Consider the following 25,852-nt stretch of genomic DNA (forward strand, 5'->3'; position numbering starts at 1 on the left):
GGCAAAAGGGTACATTTAGACAAATACAGCACTCGGACCGACTGTTTACTTAATTAAGATAAAATGTTCTAGGAGAGCTGGCACAGACACTGTGACCCGAATAGCTAACCTGTACCCCACTGCTGGCCGTAAAGGACGTCGAGCAGTTACGTTCGCGAAGGATCGACACACAAAAGCTTCCATTTAGTCAGCAGAAACTTAGGGGAAAAAACTGCAGCCAAAATCGACATTTTTGTTTTTAGCTAATCACGTACATCCATCCATTCATTATCTATAACGGCTTATCCTGGGCAGGGTCGCGGGGGTGCTGGAGCCTATCCCAGTGTGCATTGGGCGAGAGGCAGGAATACACCCTGGACAGGCCGCCAATCTATCGCACGGCTAATCACGTACATATGGGGGGAAAAATGTTAAGAAATGCACTGGAACACGAGCAAAATCTTTCACACCAAGTAAAACAGCTGCAGTTCCATTATAACGTGCCCATACAAACAGCTGTGAGCTACAGTACCACTGACAGACTCGGCTTCCTGAACTTAAGCATGCTGTGATTCGACCATGTTGTGGCTCAACAGCAGCAGTGCTGCTAACGCAGCTCTCTCCTTCAGCAGCCTTTCTTAGGCCTTGGAAATGCATCTTATCCAACAGAAGCCTGAACACAGACATACTCAGGTGTCCGGATAAGAGAAACGGGCGTGACATCAACGTTCTCAGACATCATGCAGTTCACAGTACATGTTCACTGTCCCCCTCCCATCGTATAACCAACGCATGGGGCCTCGATGGATGAGGGGGGTTGGTGATACTTAAAAAATATACAGTATATTCAGTAAATTTCTTATCACCGATTCCCCTTTCATCTGTGATTCATTCTCTATCTATTTGCTGCACGAATGGCCCACACCGCTAAGTATTAACGCACAGACATTTGAGGGAAAAATCTTTTAGAGGGAACAAGCAACCTTCAGGCTAACCCCCCTTCTGAGCTTCGTAACCCGCCCATACCTCCAGTGGGGCCGACCAGTATAATAACATCCATTGAATGCAAACTCATATCAGGCGGAAAGACTTTCACAAATAAAGAACAGGTTAATTGCATTCCACAGGCCTCATCACTTGAACACATCATAATCCGCACAGCTGTATGCTTGCGCTCATTCTCTGTTTGCATGTGGAGCCATTCCAGATGGGAGAAAATAAGACAAAACCAGCAACAGCCAAGTTTTTTCTTTTCTTTTTTCCATTAAGATTACACAGCAGATGGACAGATTTTGGCGTTGAAACAACACTTCCCAAAAGGGCTCCAGATCAGAGTGTTTAAGAATATTTTTTCCACTGGACAGATGGTGAAGGACGTAAAAGGACTAGGCCTCAAACAGTCCTCTCGGAAAGATGAAGCAGCTGAAACTCAACCCGTCACTTTCAACAGACCCCTTCAGCAGAACTTTTCTTGGGCACCTCAGAAACATCCAAAAGCAATACTCTATTTGACTGTGAAAAAATAACCTAATGAATTACTATTACGTACACTGTAAATCATGATATATACTTTGTTGATTATCAGCCAACATTTACAATTGTGTGTAAACGTTATGCAAGAGGTCAGGGTGGCTGAGTGCAAAAACCATTTTTATCGAACTTCCTCCTGAGGATCATCCAATAACATTGCAGAACATTCAGCTCTTTAAACCAAACAGCCTTTAGCGTGAAACACCACGAGAAGACACAGCGAAGAGCATCTTACCTGGAGAGGTGAGGGGGGCGTAAGGGGTGTGGTCAGGCCGCATGTGGGAGAGTAGCTCTGTCTGTGGTGAGGCGAGGTGTAACCGGGATGGGATGGCGAAGGCTTTCTGAGCTCTTGTGATGAAGATAAGGAGGAGGAAGAAGATGAAGGCGACCGCTGCTGGTCAGGTGGGGTGAGCTGCGGCTGTATGGGATGATGCTGATCGAGGGACTGGTGTGGCTGTCCTTGCTGTTGCTGTGGTAGGTGCTGTGGCTGTTGCTGTCCTTGGTGTTGCTGTTGCTGTGGTAGATGTCGTTGATGTTGCTGTTGCTGTGGTAGATGTTGTTGGCGTTGCTGTTGCTGTGGTAGATGTTGTTGGTGCTGCTGTCTTTGGTGTTGATGCTGTAGGTGATGTTGGTGTTGCTGTCCTTGGTGCTGTTGCTGATGAAGGTGCTGTTGCAGTCCTTGGTGTTGCTGTTGGCGTTGTACGTGATGTTGCTGTTGCTGTCCTTGGTGCTGATGTTGCTGCAGGTGTTTCTGTTGCTGCAGATGATGCTGGTATTGCAGTCGCTGCTGCTGCTGCTGCTGCTGCTGTTGCTGTTGCTGTAGGTGCTGTTGGTGCTGCTGCCGCTGATGTTGCTGTTGGTGCTGGTGCTGGAGCTGCTGTAGTTTCTGCATGTGCTGGAGGTGTGAGTTCAGGGATGAGGTAGCTGTCATGGAGAGAGACAAGTATTGAATAAATGCTCAACATGAATTAATAAGCAGTTAAATTAAATAGTTATGACAACCGGTGCATGATTCTTCAAGGTTACATTTAACCCTTTGAACAGTAGGTTTTTTGGAATGTTTTTTTTCTTCTTCAAAATACTAAGTCAATGATCCATTGCTTTGAATCACCAGTAGTGATTGTTACATCAGCATTAGAATGTTCAGTTCAGTGGTATTACACTCCAAAGGGTCAAAGATAAAACATCAGGTCAGTGTTCCAGAGTTTTAGGAACCATCCTTGAAAATGAACCGCTCCAGCATCAAAAGGTCAGTGCTCTGGCCTGAGAGAATGCTGCCACAGAAGGAACTGAACCAGACACCTGTGCAGTGGATACAACAGATCTGGGGTGAGAATAAACTCTTTGGCAAAAACAAATTTGGAAATGATCATTTAGGAGATGTGGACACAACAGAGTAGGCTACATACCCTTGATTTTCGTTTTTACCCCTCTACAAATAACTCTGGATCATGCTTTGTTTAAATTTACACTTATTGACAAGTGCTATAAATCCAAATGCCAATGGATACACAAATAGCAGGACACTGCTTGAGCTTTAATTTTATAATATCCTGATAAAAAGAAAAAAGAAAGAAGTGTTGAGGAATTTATTTTCTCTTTTTGATATATTTTTTCGGTAACAGTTGACATATCACATACTGTGACCCTGCCAATGAAAGATTTGTCTGAGAATTTGTTATGAGACACAAATCAGTTCTCCGCTCAGAATGAGAATAAATGGACTTCTACATGTTCCCCGACTTCCTGAAATATTGACACCCCCAGTCGATACCGAGCCATGAATTAAATATAATCTCCGCTCAAAAGCCGAGAGGACAGTTCTCACTCGAAGTGCCGATGCGAGGAAACAGACGTTCACAGGTCGCTTATTTATTTAACTGTTCATTTTTTTTAAAGAGGGTAACGAAAGCACACGTAGAGCGGAAGGTAGAGAGTGGAAGAAAGGAAAAAAAATAAAACTCTCCAGAGAACGAACAGACCCACGGGAACGTCAATTCTGACTGACGATATCTCATCTCTCTCTGGCTGATTGCTGCACTAATGGAAACTGGGGAGCCACACCTGAAACAACAACAACAGCAGCAACAACAACAACAACAGAAAACCAGGCTGCGAACCCCAGAATTAGCTTGTTATGTGGCAGCGCCGCAGGTAACTACATTCCACAACGGCAGGGCTTCATAAATTCTGGCAACTCGCTGAGACTGTTAACACCGCCGATCGCCACCCCCTGACCTCTGCTAACGAGGCAGCCAGCTTGACCGAGCGTTTTCCTTTGAGCGATGCTCTCTGACTGCTCCAGTGATGCTGAGAATGTGGAACCCCCCATCTAAACTAATGGCGTCTCCACCTTCGGCGAGCCCCTAATGAAACAGAGGAGCCTTCAGAGGAAGTCTCATTACATCCCGTGTTGCAGCCGTAGGGTTGTATTAAACACCGTAAGGGCTTCTCCAGGTAGTTTATAAGGCTACGCTATGTCAGCTGAAGAACCAGGCCATTGTTTTATTTAATTAACTTAACTTCGGATGTCATTTGCCTGTTTTTGAATGCATTCCCATGGAGTGTGTGGAGGAATGCTGATGTTTCATGACCATGCACAGTTAGCCTATTACTGTCTGGTTGATTTTGGTTTTAATGACTTATGCAGAAACTATAAACCACTCCCTTATGGTGTGTGTGTGTGTGTGTGTGTGTGTGTGTGTGTGCGTGTGCGCGTGTGTGTTATAACAAGGGCTATCCATTTCATTCAATGTGACAATTCACACTTGTTAAATTTGTTAATTGATTCAATTAACAATTTCAGTCGCTGTCCAGGGGAGCCTGCAGGCAATTGAATAGCACAGTCAAATGACTGTTTATACAACTGAGTTGCTAACTACGACATAAAAAAATAGTTGGCCTAACACAGGGAGAAAGAAAGGAAGGAAACTGAAATGGATGGTACATCAAACGCACACACTGTGGCAACCCTCCCTCTAGACTCAATTGCAGGTTTCAGTGAAATGTGTAGATCTGAGCTGGACATTGATTTACAAAGAAAATAAGAATCTGGATTCAAAAGTGGACGGGAAGCGCCAGTATAATTCTTTAAAAAGCGGCTGCAGAGATCGACTATGAGAGGTCAGAAGGCTAGGCCATTCATCAGAGGAATATCATTTTTATGTTTCTTCTCACTGGGAGGCCAGAGTACAGCAAAGCTCTCCATCCTCATTGGAACTGAAACCGTTATCCGCCATGACATATTAGCGCAAACCCCGCCTCCTGTCCCTCTCATGACATTCATCAAGCCTCTCTAACTTTTCGTTTCAAGTTTGATTTTGTTTTCCAGAGCGTATACCGTGTTTTTTGTGCTTTTGTGCTTGCTCATCTTCAGAAAAGTGGACAGCGGGCGGTGATTTTCGACCGTGTGCATGCGTTTGTGCGTACGTGCGCGTGCTGTTATTTGAGCTCTATTACGGTTCTTATTTCCCACCTGGGACTTGCCTGGCTTTGCAAAGGTATCATCAGCGATGATGGTACAGCTCACGTGAAAAGGGAGTGAAGATGAAGAATTTCTTGACTGGTCCGCACAACTGTTAGTGTGATTCTACAGGTAAACACAGCCTCCCGGGCAGAGAAAACAATATCTCTTGATCCGCTCGATCCTGTCCGGGATAGCTTCACATGGTACTTTTGCTGTTTGAAGAATATAATGCTAATGTCTGCACCTCCAAACTACCAGTGCATGTCCCTCAAAAGAGGCGGTCCTAGCTAAATCATACAGTCTGTTAGCTACCCACAGAATACAGGGTTTCCATTCTGAAACGAAACATGATGACCATGTTTATCTTGCTACATTGCATGCAGTCACAATAAGAGATTGGACAGACTGCATCCGATCATACTTAAATCATACTGTTTTGGGAACTAAAACTGGTTCGTCCGACAGAAATTTTTCCTGATTACAGGTTCAAGGACATGCCTCTGAGATTAGTTTACCCTGTTAAAAAAAACAATCCGTTTTTCTTTTCTTTTCTTTTTTAAAATCTCCTTTTAAAGGGAATGCTAAAATTATATGGATCTTTACACATCAACAGTCCAAAGAAATCCTTGTACACATCAGGATAAAAGCAGGCAATGTTTGATTAATTAAAGACCAAATAAATAAATAATAATAATAATTTGTCTGACTTTTTATATTAATACACAGAACTAACCCTTCACCTGCCTGGTGGATTTATGGTAGGTGGGTGAGATATGGTTTTCAGTGATTGCTTGCTTGCAGTTGTTATAGACACTCGTAGTTTAAACTTTTCATATTCATTGGTGTCTGATTTTCGCTGTAGTTGTTTTGTGTTTTCTGTAGTTATAATGTAGATGAATCAGTTGTGAGGTTAAGGAACAATGTTGAAGTTTTTGCTTTATGTTTTTATATTTTTGAGAAATAATATAAGCCGAGGCAACGTTTATTTTCTGGAGTGCCAGTGTGAATTCTGAATTTAGTGAGAATCAGTTATTCTGGCTTAAATGTTTTTTAAAGCTGTATCAACTAGTGCAGGATCACAGTCTATGTGATCAGCAGCAGTAGGTTGTGATTGTATCAAAGCAGATGAAATAAATAATTAAAGCTTTTTGTGAAATAATCAAGAGCAGATGTCGGCATGAAGTTTGGACAGACTGTGCACGCCTGGCGTTGAGAAACCGGAAACAATTTTCCACAGGGAACCTGTAGCGCATTTCATTTTTATGCTGGAGATACTAATAGAATGAGCATACAGCATTACCTCCGTCTCATATATTGATGTATGAGGAAACAGTTTGGGCATAAGCATAAAAAGCATTGGTATAACAATAAAAATGCAAAAAGAGTAAACCCTTGCGCTTGACAAATAGGTTTTGTTAGGTGTGCATAACTGAAAAATCATTAAAAAAATAAATAGAAATGTATCAAAACAGGTATACTTTGCAATAATTTATCGACAAATGAAAAAGGGGGAAAATGGGAGTTTTTTTTTCATTTGTCGATAAAATTTCCATTCCCTCTAATCCATAATGGACGTCCCGGTGAAAGTCTGACTGAAATTATATTTGTTTGCATCGTTCCGGTCACTGGGCAGTCTTTGAGTTCTGTTCTGATACCACTAATGACCTAATGTGGGCCCGCCATTGACAGCGATGAAAGAGTTGGATGGACCCATTTAAAAATTTCACATCCAGCCCTTCAATTTCTGTGATGCCATGCACCTTTTTCCTTTTTACCATAGCTTGTAAATATCCAGTAAGCGGTTTCATAATAATACCTGCGTATATATTACCATGCACTGCCCATCCGATTGTTGTGAAATGGCCTATATCACACATTGCCTCTGATGGATAAGTTCACTTGAGCTGTGTTTGAGTATTAGAAGTGCGCATTGTTTATATTTAGCTGTTACTAATGCCAAAATGAAAAAAAGTGAGAGAACAAATAATCTGCTAAAAGTAATGTGAACACTGAGTTGTGTGGAAAAACTTATAAGAATATTATTTTTCAGAACATATATTTTGTTGAATCATTTGTTGTTTTTATAAGAACATAAGTACCCAAATGTAAAAAAGACTGATAAATGTGGGCTCCCACTGTGTTTGATGAAGAAAAATTCAGGGATAACTTTTTAAATGTTATAACTATATCCAAACTACAAAATATACCTTATATTATTAGTTACAGCTGAAAAAACAGCAAGGAGGTACAGAAGGTAGTGTAAAAACCCATCAAACACTGAACTATAGGGCCCTTTCTGCAATGTGTTGAAAGGCAAAGAGGAAACAAAATGGAGGCAGAAAAATAACTGGGCAAAGACACGGAAGTCTATTACTTGTAAGGATCTAAGGAAAAACCTTCAACTTAGAGCTGGAGGGAGAAATATCAAACCATCTTGGGACAGTTCCTACGCCCACCGGAGAGGGAGGGTTTAAAGTATTGTGTATGACTACATCAAGGTGTGAAAGAAACTGAAATGGAAAACAATCATACGCGCTATACATTCGATGTTTCGCCCGCTGATTGTCTCTCCCCGGGGACAAGGACGGTTTCCCGCCTTTTTTCTTTGGCGGCACCGAAGCCGCTCGGCGCGGTAAGGGGGAAACGCGGCGGCCTGGCCGACGAGGACGGAGACGACGTTCCTGCTTCATTCGCGAGCGACGCGGACGGCCCCTTACTGTACGTCTCACGTTTTCGTCCTTCCAGCCGCTGTGAAAGTCGTCTCTGGCGCTATCGCTAAAACGACCCTTGGTTTCGCCGCCGGGCGTCGTCTGACCGGAGGGGAGACCGCAGAGTGGGGGCCTCATGTAAAATGTATGGCCTGTTTCAGTGACTGGAAAGTGATGGTGCGTCATTGAAACACGGAAATAGCCGAACGTTCCCCGAATGACACTGAGGGTCTCTTCTTGAGGTAGGTGGCTTGATGCAGACCTCTTATTAGAGCTTATACTGTAAGAGATCTGTATAATACTTATATGCTCTTATAACAGTCCCCTTGCAACCTTGGATTCATCCATTTATGGGCTAGATTCATTGGCAATGTGCTGATGACAAGTATAATGACAAGTTATTTAAAATGCAGTTTAAAGTGATTATGTCATCAATGTCATCAACCAAAAAAGGAATGAGGATGAATGAAAAATAAACTTTTTTTTGCTCTTTTGACAAGTTCATTAAAATGTTCTGCCGGTATGTTGTCGTAAAACAAGCCCATTAACAAGTGGGACCCTATAAATATGTGTAAATAAATAACAAAAGTATTCCTCAATATACATTTTGTTTCCTGCAGAGGCTTTGGAGGAGAGCAGGATCTTTGCTGTCTTTTATATGGCAAGGCTCTTAAAAACAAGGAGCGAAAACCTCATGAGTGAAATATCCTGAAACAAAGGAATTGCACTCAATATCTTCTATCATCTTCAACATCTATCCCAGCTCCCACGTGACGCTGGCTGTTCACAAATGACCCATTAGCCTCTGCTTGTTTTCCTGATGTGAATCTCATAAATTCACTTTAATTAGTGCCACACAAAGCCTTGCATTAGCAAAGCTCCACTGACAGTGGTAGGAGGTTTGTGAGTGTGTATTTGTGTATACTGCAAATACATACACACTTAGGATCTGTGTACATCTAGGCCTACATAAAAAAGCCTGCATTTGATTGATTGGTATGCACAATGGAAAATTGATTTATGTCTTCTTAAAAATATAACAGTTGTTTATATTTTTATGTAATACCGTATATTTCCTGTTCATGCAGAAAGGTTTTTTTTTGTTTTGTTGCCACTACAGTGAGTTTTCACTCATGAACGGTATCTGAGATTTGCGCGTCTGAAACGGCGTGAGATGAATGAAGTGCCCGGGGCTGTTTATGCGTTTATCGCGGTCACAGACGCGCGGGGGGGGGGGGGCAGTTCAGCCGAGGGCTCGGCTGGCGGACGAATTTTCCCCGCGGGACGATACATCACCATCGTAGGAAGCGCGCGCAGGCTGGGTCTTTTAGGGCCTCTGTGGTTTTTGGACAATGAGCAGAGTGTAAAGAAAGAGAGCCACAGAGAGAAGGCGGGATTGTACGGCGTTTTCCTGTGAGCTGAACTGGATTTTTACCAGACCTAAGTCAATACACAATTTGTTTTGGATTCAAAATACTTTTCTGTGATCTGTTGATCTTGCCTAGTGTAATTGAGCCTGCCGACATGACCAGAAGGCGGGGTTTGCACTTTTTGAGAGTATTTCATTGGCTCCAATACACCAGACACGATAAGTAAAGCGTAGGTAAGTGTTTGAATCCAAAAAATGTACATATTTTTGACCAAGGTCTGGATTTTACACACACTGCTTTAGCAGCTTAATTAAATGTAAGCGATTACGCTAATTGAGAAAATTCCTTTTATCCTGTTTCTGGTGGATGAAGTTTTCTCAGTATTTTGTGAAATCGTTTTCTGGTACTTTTGCCTCATTACAGTACATTGGGTACAATAATGTGAAAAGTATAATAGCCTTGTGACCTAGAGGTTACAGTATCAATTCCCAGGTAGGACACTGCTGATGTACCCCTGTGCAAGGCATTGCTTCAGTAAAATATCCAACTATTTAAATTGATACTATGCAAAAAATGCAAAAGCTCTCTGGATACGAACGTCTGCTAAATGCCCATAATGTAATTTAATGCAGTGTAACGCAATGCGCTGTAACATGTTTGCAATCTATGATCACTTTTAAATGAAAAGAATGGTGATGCATTATTCATCATGACCTCGGTTCACATTGCAGCCCAGCACACACAAAAACATAACAGTTAAAGAAATATATGCTAATGCTCCCTGGGGTCTTATCCTCTCATTAGAAATCCAATATGTGGATCACAGAGTGAAAGTGTCGAGCAGGAAATCCATATGTCTATCATATTTGCCCCATGAAATATTATCAATGTGAAGAGATTAACTAAGGGATTTATATGACTGTACGTACAGTATAATGTATTTCATTTTGTGACATGTTAAATAAGAGCTCATTGTACGCTATTGTTATTGCTTATGATTACATAACGAACATTCGAAACGAATATTCAAATCTTAAATAATTGTGAGCTTTTTTTTCTTCTTTAGAAAATGTTGCAAAACTTTCTCAAATTAATGTGTATGGGAGAAACGAAAGGCAGCCAGGGGAGGGAGGGAGGGAGGGAGTGATGCAGAGAGAGGAGTGCCTGTCGGTGAAATCAGAGGCGAGAGATGAGAGGGCGGATACGGGGGGTTCGATTGGACCCTGGGGTGGACGGGAACAGGCCGGCCTCTTAAACCTCGGACGTGCTTAACAGCAGCTCTCTTAATCTGAGCGAAAGGGATCCGGGCCACTCCGAAGCACTCTCAGATCCGCGGAGATGCCACCGGATCCGCCCGCGATGCGCTTGAGGTTAATCCGATTGGGGGTCCCGCGGGGGCATTTGGTTCCCCCCCCCCCCACAAGAGGGTCATTCTACCCTACTGACACCCTCGCCCGAATCGACCCCGCGCCGCGGTAATCCAGCCCCTCGCGAAAGTGCAGCTATTAATTAGGTTAATCGGTCCGCCATTCCAAAACCGCAGACACCTTTTAGTGCTTGTGGGCTCCTCCTCCGGGTTCATCTACAGAGCCGTTTGTAACGATACTGGCCACCGGCTTTGGTTTCACTGGTGGAGATCCAGGAAACCGATACCTGCCGTTGACCTTTTTCTCAAGCAAGGGGAAGTGAGTGGCCTGCCTTATCGCCTTATGTGCCGTTCGTCATTGCCGTCCCCGTACTGCAGCGTATAACTCCTTGTTATTTCATATTTCGTCAGTATCGATAATGGTTTGTATCGGATGAGAGCGGCCATTTTTCCTGTTGTGAAGGTTGAGTTCTGGAGAGAGCTTTGAATCTGAATTGAGAAAAAAGTTAAGTGTAGCCAATTAACATGACAAAATTGTGCGATTCAAGACATAATAGTAAGGATATGAGTTGTGTAATTTTATAATTTCATTATTTACAGTTGCAATTATATGCATGTATTCTTGAATAAACAGTGTAATGTAATGTGTGTACTTTTAATTTGATTCTTTTTTTTTTTTTTTTTTTACAGTGGAGTACATGGCTTATATAAAGACAGGGATAGAGTTATGCCTGATGTAGCTCCTCGCATTTACCTCTTATTTCTTACTAATTACTAATTGTTGGGATATAATCCCACGCCAATCTCTGATCAACACATTCAGCAGATCAACAGCCACATGATCGGTCATATTTGGTGTATCCAACACTGATAGTTGGCATAGAGAAGACATAAACCTATTATACAACAGCCTAGCCAGTTAGCATGCAAAACAAGGATCTGGCCTACCTTAACTCTCTATAAAAGTACTCTACTTGCTCTGTAAAGACAAGCACACAGCAAAATATTCAGTGTTAAATCAACTCCCAAGTGGACTCTGTTAGCATTGGAATTAACACTGGAGATTTCACAGTGCAGCAGGCCACTCATTGTCCACGCCAACGGAGTCCCGAGCAGAAACAGGAAGTCTTGCCACCGCCGAGGCTGAGGTAACCTGGCGATCCTCATCCATCCACTTCCTGTCCGCCCAACGCCTCTCCCCGCCGGTTAGCCTGCCGGTTGCGCCGGTTAGCCTGCCGGTTGCGCCGGTTAGCCTGCCGGTTGCGCCGGTTAGCCTGCCGGTTGCGCGGCTATAAATTCCGTTCCTGTTTAATTACTGCTGCCTACCCCGCCCACCTCCGTCCCCCTTCCCGTTGCGACGGTATTTTGCCGGGCCTCCGCTGCGCGTTAGCATCCGATGGGGTTAAGACCCGCAGTTGCGCGTTGCCTCAGCGCAGCTAAACCTCTATAAGCATCCCCCACCCACTCCTTCCGGATATTTACAGTCAGCTGACTTAAATATAAAGAGAAGACGGAGTGCTCTGCCAGCGCATTCGTCATTGCGCTTTGTATCAAAGGATGGACTCAGAAAGTGAAGAAGCACAGCGTACTGGCGTATTCTCCTTGTTACTGAATAAGGGCCCTGTCTCGCCTAGATTTTCTATTTCGTCACATTTGTCCTTCTTAGCTTTTGCTTTATTCTAGTTTGGCGTATGCTGCCGTTTTCATCTCCAGCACAGTTTGACGAGTTTGCCGATGACCAAAATGAACTCACTCATCTGTATCTGCATTTAAAATAAAATAAAATTTTTTTAAGTAAAGTCCAAGTTACAGAAAAGAGATGTTGATAGAATCCAGGCCATAATCTGGCAGAAAGGCAGGATTACACAATATTCCCTTTTAAGTACCGAATAACCAAAACTAAAGCATATTTGGTGAAACAATAACAGCCATCTATCTGTTCTTTCTCTCGTGGTAATCCTGTGACAAACTCAACCTGCCTCTTATAAACTGAATAACTGTCACTCTTTCCCACCTTACACTCACCCCCCCCCCATTAACAATCATTAGATGGGTGGTTGTATTTAAATGCGGCCACTCAGAAAGCGCTACCTCAGATTTCTCCTTCGTTACTCAGGCACGATTTGACGTCGGGGGGGGCTGAGAGGGAGCGCGCTGCGAAGCGCTCGCTCCAGGGTCACATGGTGTCACCGCTGCTCTCCGCGAGATGGTTTAATGAATGAATTAATCAGTCCGGGGGGGGGGACCAGGGCCCTGGCTGGAGGCTCAGCCGAATGTGCTGTGGCAGCAAGCGTCACTCAGCCCAGGACTGATCGTGCAGGACGGGGGGGGTGGGGGGGACGGGGGGGACGGGGGGGGGGGGATTTGTGCTGTAGCCACGGGGCCTGGAGAGAGTCAGGGCGTTTAGCATCACTTAAGTCACTTCTCCTTGCTCTCTGGAGAACTCTTTCTCTCTCTCTCTCTCCTTTTCTTTCTCTGTCTCTCTCTCTCACTCACTTTCTCCCTCTCTCTCTCCCTCCCTCTACTTTCTCTCTCTCTCTCTCCCTCCCTGCTCTAACTCTCTCTCTCTGTCTCTCTCCCTCTGTCTGTCTCCCCCTTCCTCCCTCCTCTCACTTTCTCTCTCCCTCCATCTCTGTCGCTCTACCTTTCTCCTCTAACTTTCTGTCTCTCAGTATTTTGCTCTCTCCCTGTCATTCTGAAATAATGGAATATCGTAAGTCCGTAAATTATCACTCCGCTGGGGTATATTCAAATGGATCTGAAGAAGAAGATGGACATAAATTCCCTTTGAATTCAGATTTCATTATGGGTCGTAAAAAGAAATGGCCGTTTACGGCGTGTTGCACTCTGTACGTGAAATCAGTTAGCGATGCAAGCTAAAACGTGTGAACCGTTTCACATTAAAAGCCATTTAAAAATGGCCCAGCCGGCCTGCTGAAATGGGTCAGTTCCACGGCTCAGCGGTTGCGGTCTTTAATATGTAAACTCTTCTAAAAGCAGGTCCCGCTCCCCTCAGGTGCATTAGGGTAAACCTGAGGGAGCACATCCAGTGAAGAGGCTCTAAATAGACTGGAGCGATTAATAAACCCACCCGCCCCCCTCCCCCCTTCTCCCCCCGACAGAAGACATGTTGTTATTTATGCATGTTCCTCCATTATGTGCTTTGCCCCTTTTCCTGTAAGGGTCTTCTTCCTCCTCCGCAGTCTTCCTCAACCTGGGCCGATTTGATTTGTGCTACACTTTGCGATGCATTATTTTTAATCCCAGAGGTCCGCCTCCTTTACGTGCAGTTTTTAAATTTATAAGGGGTGCCATTTAAGAAATTTATTTATTTATTTATTTTTTGCTTTCATGCATTACCGTGTCCTCCTCATGTAAGATTCATGACTGACAGGTTCTGGCCCATCCCTTCTAATAGCATAAAGAAGACAATATTTTAAACATTAAAATGAAAACCACTTACGACTGTGGTCAAAAGGAGAATATTTTGGCATTAAAGTTTAAAAGAGGAAGTTAAGTACAGGCAGGCGAGGAGGAACAGAATGCAGAGGGCTTTGCCTAATGCTGCTGCAGCGAACAGGAAGTGCTCACACAGAGCACTGAGAAAACTCCGGCCTAATGGTTGTGAGATCCTTCAGCACTGATACTGTACAGCAGGTAGGCCCCATACCTACCAAAGAGTCCAAAGAATCCACTAGCTAAAGTGTGAACCTCACATCATATAAATTAATGCAAAAGTTTTCCATTCATGTATGCACTTTAAATATCTTCTTTTGCTGTAATGATTTTGGATTCAGAGTGAAATGCTTTTGAAGAGTACACTTGACTCTCATTAGGTACACGTCATCTCTTTATGGGCTCACATGGGCGCTCTTAGATGTGAATTAACATCAAAAACTTAACTGTCTCATTTTTTTAAACAGCTGTCCATTTTCTGTGTCCCATTCCACAGTTTATGATTTCAGATCCCTGTTGAGAGCTGTACTCTGGATGGGTTAATTTAGTGCTGCAAGACCAAGAGCCAGTGAGTCGGCCCAACCGTTAAGCCAGTGAGAACGTTCCGGGTCTTTCCGCCGGCGCTCCTTACCTTGCAGGTTCTGTAGCGGTAAGGTCATGATGCCGCCGGCCGCCGCTGCCGCCATCAGCCCCTGGAGGTTGGCCAGGCTGGCGCTGGGCATGGTGAGCAGCAGGCCCTGCTGCCCGCTCAGCTGCCCGGCCATGTTGAAGGGGAGGAGCACGGGCTGGTTCAGGCACGGGGGGGCCCCGGGCACCACCCCCGCCACTGCCGAAGCCAGCTGCTGGGCGGACAGCAAGTGCTGCAACACAGAAGGTGGGGGGGGGCGAGGGGGGGTGAGTTCATAGCCACTTAAATAAATGCTTGGGGAGCACTATTTCACGGTATGGTGACACAGACTCTTAAATACTTTTAGTGAGACACTGTTCCAACTGTCTGACATGAACTTGATCTGAACTTGCTGGAACTGGTATCTATCAATACACAGTACAGGTGTGGAATGACTCTGGTTGTATGCATATTTCACATGTATTTCACATTGTATTTCACAAGCTAAAGCTACATGCACTGCTTCTCTGTTACGTCTCTGCAGCAAGCTATTGATAGATAGCTAGGGGCAATGCAAGTACAGCCTGTGTGAATTTGGCTATTGATATCATTGATAAATAAAGTACCTTGGCGAAGCTGTAATGGTGTCTAAAACTGTGTTGGTGTCTTACTCAGACTGCAATGAATTTAACTTATTTCCCTTAAATGCCGTTGTGCCAGTTACATAAATAGGGACAGTCACTGTATTGTGTAGAGTGATGCATGTTATAAATGTACATTTGACTCCTTGAAGCTCCGCCCCTTCTAGTGGACACAAAGGCCGGCTCTTTCTTCACTGCAAACAGGGCCTGCGAGTACGGTCACATCAGTGAAATGATATGATTGATACGTCTTAAGGAGATCTCCTTCGCTTATGCTCCCCATCCCTGGCGACCGCCCGAACCTGGCCCAGCTTCCCCCTCTCCCGCTGCTGTTTGTGGTCCGGGATTTCCCCATCTGCATACTGTAGACTGCTTGCAGCCGGCTGTTCCACCTGGGACCTGACAAGGTACACGGTGTGTTAGTCACAGGAGAGAGAATCGGTTGTCGTAGGGCTGTGCCTGAATGTATGTATGGGCCTGCCACGAGGGGCGGGAATTAGGGAGGGGGGGCGCTAACGGAAGCCCGCGAGGAGCACAAAGGACGCCCTGAAGGTGTCAGTCATCAGACGGCAGGCTCTGCTAAAGTGGATTCCACTCGTCGCTCTTTGATATAATGTGTGATTCACCCCAGGGAAGGCCCAGCGGAGCATTACCATGCTGATACACGGGGGTGGGGGGGGGTGGGGGGTGGGTGTCGGGTACGAGTGGATTAGGGTTGAGAAAGCCCTCTTCCCATTACATTGGTTTCTCTGAGGATAGGTATAAAGGCTTAGGTTTGGGAATACGTAGGAACATATGGATCGTACTGATCGTCAGGGGGTTTACTTATGGTAGAAAACTGAAGTGAAGAAAACTCTTTACATAAAATCAACACTTTGCCTGAATATGTTCACACTTCGCAGGTCTATTATAAATGACCCTGCTAAGGCTCATTAAATTAACAATTAGAATGTCCTGCTGCACACTTTTTCCTGGGGCCAGGATCCAATCAACATTTGTCAATTCTGGCAAACAAATACGTTCAGTTGTTTGTTAGTTTGTTAGTTAGTATTTCTTCACAAGTTAATTCTGGTGATTTCTGAAGACACATGTTGGTTGAAGTATTTTTACTTATTAACCGCGGTTAACCAGTAAAACGAATCCATCTGCAGTATAGATATGCATGAATAACTACGGTGAATAAAATTATCGGTGCTTTTTACAGCCCCTAGGGTCCCAGTAACCTCTGGAATAAAACACGTCAGATCCAAGATGTCTCCCCTGTGTTGGTGGTGAGTGTGAGCTGGAGTGCACAGGCAGCACTGAAAAAAGTCATTAAAATCGAAACAACTTGAACAGAAACAAGCCGCACTGCCAGCAAACTGAGAGGGCCTTGCTGCTCAGATAAATGTCTTTTCCTTTAAATTAGTCCAGTTTAGCACTTAGCATTTAATGGGAAAGCTTAATGCCTCTGTTGATTTTTTTACTCTGATAGACAGGGCAACCTTATGCATTTGGTTACCATTACAGAACACTGCGGATAATGTAGAAACAAAAAAGCAAAAACCCTCTAAATATTCTAATTAAAAATGTATAAATCACATAAAAATTTATAAAGGTAAAAGTTCGAATTCAACAATATAAAAAAGTTATGAAAATATAAATGTACATTCAAACTGGTCGAGCTTCTGTTATTGGCTAAGAATGCACAGCAGAATGATCTTGATTGGACAGACCGGGCTGAGAGGCTTACCTGGGGTCCTATTGCAAAGGAGGGGTAGGAATGCTTGAGCTGGTTCTGTTCTGTAGGGGTGTCAGGTCTCTCTCGCTGTGACAAGTTTCCTTGGATCCCTGAGAGCAAGAGAGAGATCACATTAACACTGCAATCTTTTATTATTGTTTTGGGTGATACATTATATGACCAAGAGTACCTGGACACCCCCTTGTCTGGTGCCGTTGTTCCTGGTTTGGGCTAGGCCCATTAGTACCAGTGAAGGCAAATCTTAATGCTGCAGCATACAATCCAACAGTCTGGGGAAGGCCCTTTCCTGTTTCAGCATGACAATGCCCCAGGCACACAGTGAGGTGCATATAGTAATGGTTTTGTGGACACATGAACACACACTCACAAAGAAGACACACTCCCTTCAAGAGAACCCACTCCAACCCGACCCTTGACCCTTGCTTCTAACACGCCCACATCGTAACATCATGGAATATTTATGCCTTCAGGTAGACCCATGTGGAGATGTCCAGCACTGTCTTATTTTTTCTGCTTACATAACCACCTTGTTTGACTTCTGGCACACACTGAGGGAGATGCCGCCATGCTGGTGACAGCGAGCATCATGGTACTTGGATTAACCCTTTGAAGAGTTTTGGAATGCTTTTTTTTCTCTTCAAAATTATAAGTCAGTGTTCTAGAATTCCATTGTATTAAAATGCCAGCAGTGATTGTTACATCGGCATTAGAATGTTTGGCGAAGAATGTTCTAATCGCATACTTGTGATCTTACACCTGAAAGAGTTAATGGAGGACAAGACATGTAACAACACAGGGCACCAATCTGCGGCGACGTGTGATCCAGCTGCCCACTGACCTGGCCTTTCGAACAAACGTCTCTGTAATGAGACACCATGTCCATGCTCTCTGAGGACACGCTACTGTGAGAGATAACAGCAAGGGTCAAAGATACTGGAGCAGTAACGAGAAGGATGGCCACTGGAAGGACAGTGGATAACAGCGGGAAGTTGCTTATTGAGTAAAAGGGAGAGGTGCTGCTCTGGACAGCTGCATATGCATGCGAAATCATTTCATCATGCAAAGGTCTTCTCGTGATACAAGAAGTCATGTTTCTGCATGATTACGACACAGGCTATTGCCATTACTTGTTGTTTATGTAGTTATGTGCCTTACATGGCATAAATAAATGGGGCAAAGTGAGCAAATTCTCTTACTTAGTATTCACTGCTGTGGATAGACTTATTTATGAACCACTGTTCTAAGATCTGTTCATTGTTATAGACTGGGGCAGACACTGACTGCAGCAGGATATCTGTGGAGTCATGGGACAAACGGCTCGTTATGATTATTCAGCTATCCATCTCATCGCTAATGAAATCACTGGCTGCAAAGCTGTTACTGCGCTATTGTTACCGAGCACATTTTGCAAGAAAGGATACTGAACAGCAATGTTAGCCCCTGGAGACGGGATGACAACACAGTCGGTTCCTCGACTATTGGAAATTCCCTGCCTCATTGTTGATGAGTGACTCTGGTTGATAGGGTGGCTGCGCTCTCCCTGTTTCAGTGGTGTATGCTGTTCAGTCATTCGGTACAGCAGGTGAGGTTGTACATTACAGTGCGCAGGTAGTAGCTAACTGCACGCGCTATGGAGGATGTGTGTTATAGTAGGGAGGACAATCGAAAAATTTATTTCCGGAAATTAACATAAGTATTGTGATTAAAATACCAGTTTAGCCTTAAATTAACGTATTGTGAACAGCGATCGTACATATATGGAATATTAATGTGATATATTGGCTGTTTTGTGGCCTTTTAGCTCGCACTTTCCCAAAATTCCATCAATGATAAGATCGGGACTCCGACGGCACCGAAAACCGATAGATTTCACTGAACATTCGACTGTTTACATTTATGGGGTTCTGAACCAGTGACATCATAATAACTCTTACTGGTTGATTTTACGCGGTCATTTATGGCAGTTGGTTCTCTCAGAATTCTGACTGATAGCCAGGTCAGTATTTTCACTGGACACTTGATACATCCAGACTTATAACTTCAAAGTCCCAAGTCATTTGTGAATGGTTTAAATGGATTTTGAAAGTAGACACTTCATGCTACAAGCATGCTAAGGATTTGAGTGTGCTGTAAGTTTAGGTAGCAAACAACAAGGCTGAATCCTTCTGACGTAATTTACATAGCGACTATATGCTCAGATCGCCTAGTTTCACTCACTACGGCCAAGCGGAATCGATAAGGTTTCAGAAAATATATAACTTTTAAAGATTTAATTCAATCTTCTACTGGGACTTTTGCCGTTTATCGAGGGTGTGACAGAAAATTTCGGTGCCGCTGACTATAATCGAATGTTTTTCACATTTACCGTTCGATTGACCAAGTACCATTCAAAGTACATTTTTATGGGTTAGTACTGTCAGATTGTGCTAGCTACTTCACATTAACCTTGTACAGCGATCAATAAAGGCTAACAGCACAGTACCACTTAATTCTAGTAACTTCTATCACCACTGTAATGAACTAAAAAAGGTAACAAACGACCTTTTCTGTGAGAAATGTATTGTCAAGCTCACGCGCATACACTGCTGGCGACATTCTAAAGCTTCGTTTTGCCCTCCCTAGTTATAGTTATCAGCACAGAGAGCCAGGCTGCTCTCCCTGGTTCAACCCAGCTAAAATAAAAAACCTCTTTATGGACTGTCCGCATCACAGCTGCCCCACCCACTGTGGCCATCCCACCCCTCCCGTAGCGAAGGTCACCCACGCGTCGGACCCCCCCGTCTCATTACTGTTTCATGGCGTGACATTCCGCGGTCTCCCCGGGCAACGCGGGAGCCAAAGGTCACCCCCGAGTGACACCTGGCTGCCGTCCGACCGCGGGAGCCGTCCGCTCATTAGGGCGGGCAACCTGCTCCCCGCCACCGCTTCCTTCTCCAGCCACCAGTCACGTGGCCCGTTTAAAAAAAACAGGGCCCAGCGGCCCCAAAACCGACGCCCGCGACCCCCCTCGTTCCTTTCTCACGCGTCCCCGTCGGAGACTTTTTGCGGACTCGCCCCCAAAAAAAGACCGCCTGGCCCTTCGCCAGGCACCGCCCCCTTTCCCGCAGCGGGACCGGCTTCTGATTTGCATTTGGTGACACGGCAGCTGCGTTCCTACCATGCAAAAGTACTGGCGTCAGTGGAACTATTAGGGGAATTGAATTGGCTTTCGTAGGGTAAGGTTCATTTTTTTAACACCCCTGACCTTAATTAAAATTGATTCATTAAGCTGGAAAATGCGTTGAGCACCACAGCCATAACAATACTGATGAGCTCCACCTCTCTACGCTTATTAATTTAAGGGAAGGAGACGATGTAATGTAGTAACTTGATCAATTGGAACTGCCAATTCTGCGTTTGGCCCGAGCAAAGAGATGCAATATTTTTAATCAGGCAGGTAAGTATCCCATTGTACGCAGTGATGGAGTGTGCTAATCATCGTAAGGCTTTTGCTCAAAGCTTTTTTCAAACTGAAATGGAAATGTTGTGATTGCTGTATGATGTTTGTGACACTACCTACTGCATCAGTTTGACTGCTCTTAACTCAATTGGTGCCTTGCAGCATGCTAATATTATCATAATATCATGATTTTTTCAACCGTCCTTAGTTATACCAACCTTGAATAACCATATCTCTTGAGACCAAATATATGAATACGCTACAATAGGCCGACAGCTAATCAATACTGCCTCTCACATCATAGCATAAATGATTCTCCCTTCTCTTTTTCTTTCTTTGTATCCATGCCCGTTCTCTCTATGCAAGCAATACGCCATGAATTCAGCAAAACTTTTAACTTTTGCATGTCCAATTATTACTCTGTGCAAGTACAAGTCATGTTTTGTTTCCCCCTAATATTGTCATCCATGGATGACAATGTGGCTAGTATTTTTCATTGAGTAAAAAAGGTTTGGGGTGGGGGATGGGGTTTCAGAAGAACCCTGGTCTATCTCTCTCTTTATTTCATTCTTTCAGATGATCCTGTTCCCCCCCAAAAAACACCCCCATCCATGGACTCTCTCTGAAACAATGAAAAGTGGCAGAAACGTATTGGGCCGTCCCTGTTTCTTCCCTGGAGGACCCTGAGGACGTCCGTAAACAAAGCCAACACCCCCCCCTCCAGGTAACAAACATGGCTGATTACACAGTTTGGACAGAGATGAGGCACGTTCCCTGCACTAACAATGAAAATTTACTGTGTAGCATACAGATGTTTTATTTTCCATTGAACAAATTGTCAAGTATTTAAATTTATATAAGATTATACCTCATTATTATTATTCTCATCATTATTATGATTATTATTATCAGTAATATTATTATGATTATTACTATTATCATTATCATTATTATTATTATTAGTATTAGTAGTAGTAGCAGTTGCAGTAGTAGGAGTAATAGCAGTTGTTGTGGTTGTTGTAGTATTCACTTGGAGTGACATACTGAGAGAATATCATTGCTTTCTGGACCAAACAGACATGGTGATGAGTTTATAAATGATGCACACACACCTCACTGGCGAGAAATAAAAGATGAAGCTCACGGCAGAAAATAGAAATGAGGCCCAGGTGTCCATGACTGCACATGACTCTCCTTCTTCCCCATCAAGGAAATGCGGCCAGACTTTGAGAGGGAACACGTGAGACGATATCCTGAGCTAGGCTAAAACACGCTCCCACTGTAGAACCTTCGACTGCGTCGTCAGCTCCAAGGATTCTATGAACACATAATCCCTCTCTCACAGCTTCTATTTCTGAAGATTGTGCCAGGTTATGATGATGATGATGATGATGACAGTGTCCCTGGGTATGCTGTCAAGAGCTCCACCACACAGACGTCCCAGAAGCCTGCCTGAGACCATCTGGGGGTCACCGTGTGTGGGCAAATTAAGCCTGTCAAGATCTGACGAAGTGGCCAACACTTGGAAAAAGAAACAGAGCGAAGCCTAACAAAGCACACCTCATTCAACATCTAGAGCAGGGTTGCCAAATCCTGGTCCTGGAGATCTACCGTCCCGTAGGTTTTTCACTCCAACCCTAAAAAAAGCACACCTCACTCAACAGCTAGAGCAGTGTTTCCCAACCCTGGTCCTGGAGATCTACCGTCCTGTAGGTTTTTCACTCCAACCCTAAAAAAAGCACACCTCACTCAACAGCTAGAGCAGTGTTTCCCAACCCTGGTCCTGGAGATCTACCATCCTGTAGGTTTTTCACTCCAACCCTAAAAAAAGCACACCTCACTCAACAGCTAGAGCAGTGTTTCCCAATCCTGGTCCTGGAGATCTACCGTCCTGTAGGTTTTCACTCCAACCCTAACAAAGCACACCTCATTCAGCATCTAGAGCAGGGTTGCCAAATCCTGGTCCTGGAGATCTACCGTCCGGTAGGTTTTTCACTCCAACCCTAAAAAAGCACACCTCACTCAACAGCTAGAGCAGGGCTGCCCAACCCTGGTCCTGGAGATCTACCGTCCGGTAGGTTTTTCACTCCAACCCTAAAAAAGCACACCTCACTCAACAGCTAGAGCAGGGCTGCCCAACCCTGTTCCTGGAGATCTACCGTCCTGTAGGTTTTTCACTCCAACCCTAAAAAAGCACACCTCACTCAACAGCTAGAGCAGGGCTGCCCAAGCCTGGTCCTGGAGATCTACCGTCCTGTAGGTTTTCACTCCAACCCTAACAAAGCACACCTCACTCAACAGCTAGAGCAGGGCTGCCCAATCCTGGTCCTGGAGATCTACCGTCCTGTAGGTTTTCACTCCAACCCTAACAAAGCACACCTCATTCAACATCTAGAGCAGGGTTGCCAAATCCTGGTCCTGGAGATCTACCGTCCTGTAGGTTTTCACTCCAACCCTAACAAAGCACACCTCATTCAACATCTAGAGCAGGGTTGCCAAATCCTGGTCCTGGAGATCTACCGTCCTGTAGGTTTTTTAAAACTCCAACCCTGTCTGCATGTGTGCATCTGCATGTGAATGTGTGTGCATGTGTGTGTGTGTGTGTCTGTGTGTGGATGTGTGTATTTGGAGTCAGTCCAGCAATAAGCACACAGTGTGTTAGGGCTGCACAGGAAGTGATCCGTGACTGGATCGACAGACGGCATTGATTCAAACATCCCATTCACACTTAACAGGTAGTGCTTTTGGCTGGTTCTCTCGGGGCAGCCCAGGACTTGGTGAGGGATTAGACTTGTGATGTCACGACTGTTGGCCGAGGTATCTGGCTGCCTCAGGCAGCCTTCACTTTTCGGGTCCTCGTTGTCCCCGTTGCCAGAGCCAGCTCTCCTTGGCAACGCTCCGCATCTGCCTCATTAGGAGAGTGGCTTGCCAGCCGGCTCAGTTATGGGCATTATCACTCAGGACAGATTAAAAGCCATCATTTCCTTAATTGAGTCGCCTCGGAGGTTGAACACTTGATATATCCACGGGGGAACACAAGTGCTTCTTTGGTTCTGTCCTTCAGAAACTCTCAAACAGAAACCTCTGTCTCTGGTAAAGTGAGAAGGCCCAAACCAACTCCCCTCCATTTTCTTTCCAGGTTAGTCCACACGCACAGTCAACTACGCAAAGCCGGGGCAGGACGAGCGTTGCATTTCTCAATCTGATCTGCTGACTGCTGACTGAAAATTGGTCTATGCAGTCACTGGAAAATACAGGCAGATACCACCAAGCAGCCAAACAGGAAGAGAGAGACACAGATAGATTAATACATAAGGGGAGAAGGTCGGTCTTTTTTTGGTGCAAGAACATATTAAGCAGTCAATGTTGATAATATACAGTAAATGAGCTGGCAGCCTGTGTAAAAAATTTGTACAATGTGAATGCTGGTCAGTACAGAGATCAGACGCGCTTTTCAATTAAATGTACTTCCTGATTGAAACTAGGTATATACTGTATGTATGTGTGTGTGTATATATATATATATATATATATATATATACAAAGAGAGAGAGAAACATAATGGACGATAATGAACAGTATCATATAGTATAGAGAGAGACGGAGCAGTCTTGTTGAATACTTGTCACTCACTCATTTGTTCATTAGAAAAGGACCAAATGGGGGGGGGGGGGGGCTTTAACTGGTTCAAATCACTGAATTAATGGAAATGTAATCAGGTCAAAGAGAGGGGACGCGAAAGAGAGGAAAAGAGGAAGGAAGAGGTCTCTCTGAAAGAAGAGGTCCTGCTGAAAAGAGGGGGAGGAAGGAGAGGGTCCATTTTTAAAACCCACATTTTGGTCATCAATGACCAATCCCCTGCGTCCCCTCCTCTCCGAGCAATGTCACCCCGGTTGTGTTCGGGGATGAAAGGGGGAAAACAATAACAGGAAAGAGGTGTTTTTCCCCCCCCCTCATCCTTTTACCCCCGTCTGTAATTCTGGGGGAGATTAATCACCGCTGTCCTGCGGAAGGGACTATAAGCCATTTAAAAGTGGTAAGTAACGCTGGGGGGGAAACTCCCACCCTCCCCCTCAGGCACATCTCTCCATCAATTAGCTTTATTGCATTTGAGTCAAACAGGATTCTGCCAGCTGTCCTCACTTAGTCTCTCTCTCTCTCCCTTCCCTCTTCTTCCCTCTCGCTCTCTCTCCATCTCTCTCGCACTCTTTCCCCCCGCAAACTCCGTTTCTGAACATAATTACCTATCCAGGGTTTTATATCTCTCAGAATAAATAAACAGTGACCTAAATATACCTCATCTACAATTTTCTTATAATCATTTCATGTATTTTTCATTGAATTCCAAATATTCAGTTAATGTATAAACCAGTATTTCCTGTACACCCTCAGGATTTATATCAATCGTCTTCATTATAAGTAGTTCATTATAAAAGCAACTCCACTCTTTACTGTTCGTTTTTGAATTCTTGATGGGACGTTATCAAGAGCTGAATACGAAAACCGTTCTGTTCTCTCAACTTCGTAACAATGGACTGTTAATGGAATGCATTATTCATATCTAATCTCGTTCCCTGGAACTGACGCAGGTGGTGGAACTTCGGAAATAACCTGCTGGCTGTGAAACTGACCACCGCCTCCAGAGCTCCTGTCCTCCGCGCTGGACTCCTCCCAGTGTTCTTACACACCGGCCACATCCTCCATACATATTGATATATGTCATCCATCTCCTCCGCCGAGATTATTTGATAGAATCGGTGCACATCATAATAAACAATCTCAGATGAAAAAAAAAATCTATCTGGCTCCCGTTCACACACACACACACACACACACACAAGCATGTACACACTCACACACACACACACAAACACACAAGCACGCACACACGCAGGCAAAACACACACTCAAGCATGCACACACACATATATACACAAGCAAGCACACACTCACACACACATGCAAACGTGCACATACAGACACACACACACACACAAACACACACACACACACACACACACACCACTTGGTTTGCTTGCCATCCTATGATAAAAAAGGGATGGATATTGAGAAGGTATGCTATTTGTAAAGGTCCCCACTGAAGCTTTGAACCCTCCTACTGCAATCCTTGGGAAATAAATAAATAATCCTGAAAAAAGACACCAAGCACTTTTAAGCAAAGCAATCTTATTCCACTTCCTAAAAACATATAAGAAAAACATAATAACTTCCTTAGATAGCCTATATTTCTCCCCTCTTTCTCCCCCTCAATCTTGGGCATCAAAAGAAAAGGAATCATCTTGAGGACAAAAGGTTATGTATTAGTACTGGTCACTGCTCAAAAGAGAGAGTTATAAATAATAAAGGATACCAAAGGACAAAGGGCGCTAAAATATAGCTCAGGATCACGGCAGACTTGTCAAAATGGAGAATACAATTTGCACTCTAAAAGCACGACTGCAGCGTGTGAATCATGAGGCGGGGAGGGGTGCAGCTCTAATGCAATATCCACCATACCCTGCATTGTGGCATTGACTCAAATCTTTGAA

At 44.3% G+C, this 25,852-nt stretch overlaps 1 protein-coding gene across 1 annotated transcript in view; it reads right to left on the minus strand.

The window, feature by feature from the left end:
• LOC135260309 (POU domain, class 6, transcription factor 2-like) overlaps positions 1 to 25,852 on the minus strand; it is a 55,028-nt gene that overhangs the window by 22,308 nt on the left and 6,868 nt on the right. The window contains exons 2-4 of the mRNA XM_064345553.1: positions 16,856 to 16,953; positions 14,507 to 14,735; positions 1,745 to 2,433 (exon numbers count right to left, since the gene is read on the minus strand). Of these exons, the coding sequence (XP_064201623.1) occupies positions 1,745 to 2,433; positions 14,507 to 14,735; positions 16,856 to 16,953 (1,016 nt within the window). The remainder of the gene's footprint in view (positions 1 to 1,744; positions 2,434 to 14,506; positions 14,736 to 16,855; positions 16,954 to 25,852) is intronic.

Source organism: Anguilla rostrata, chromosome 8, assembly GCF_018555375.3.
Source record: "Anguilla rostrata isolate EN2019 chromosome 8, ASM1855537v3, whole genome shotgun sequence".
NCBI lineage: Eukaryota > Metazoa > Chordata > Actinopteri > Anguilliformes > Anguillidae > Anguilla > Anguilla rostrata.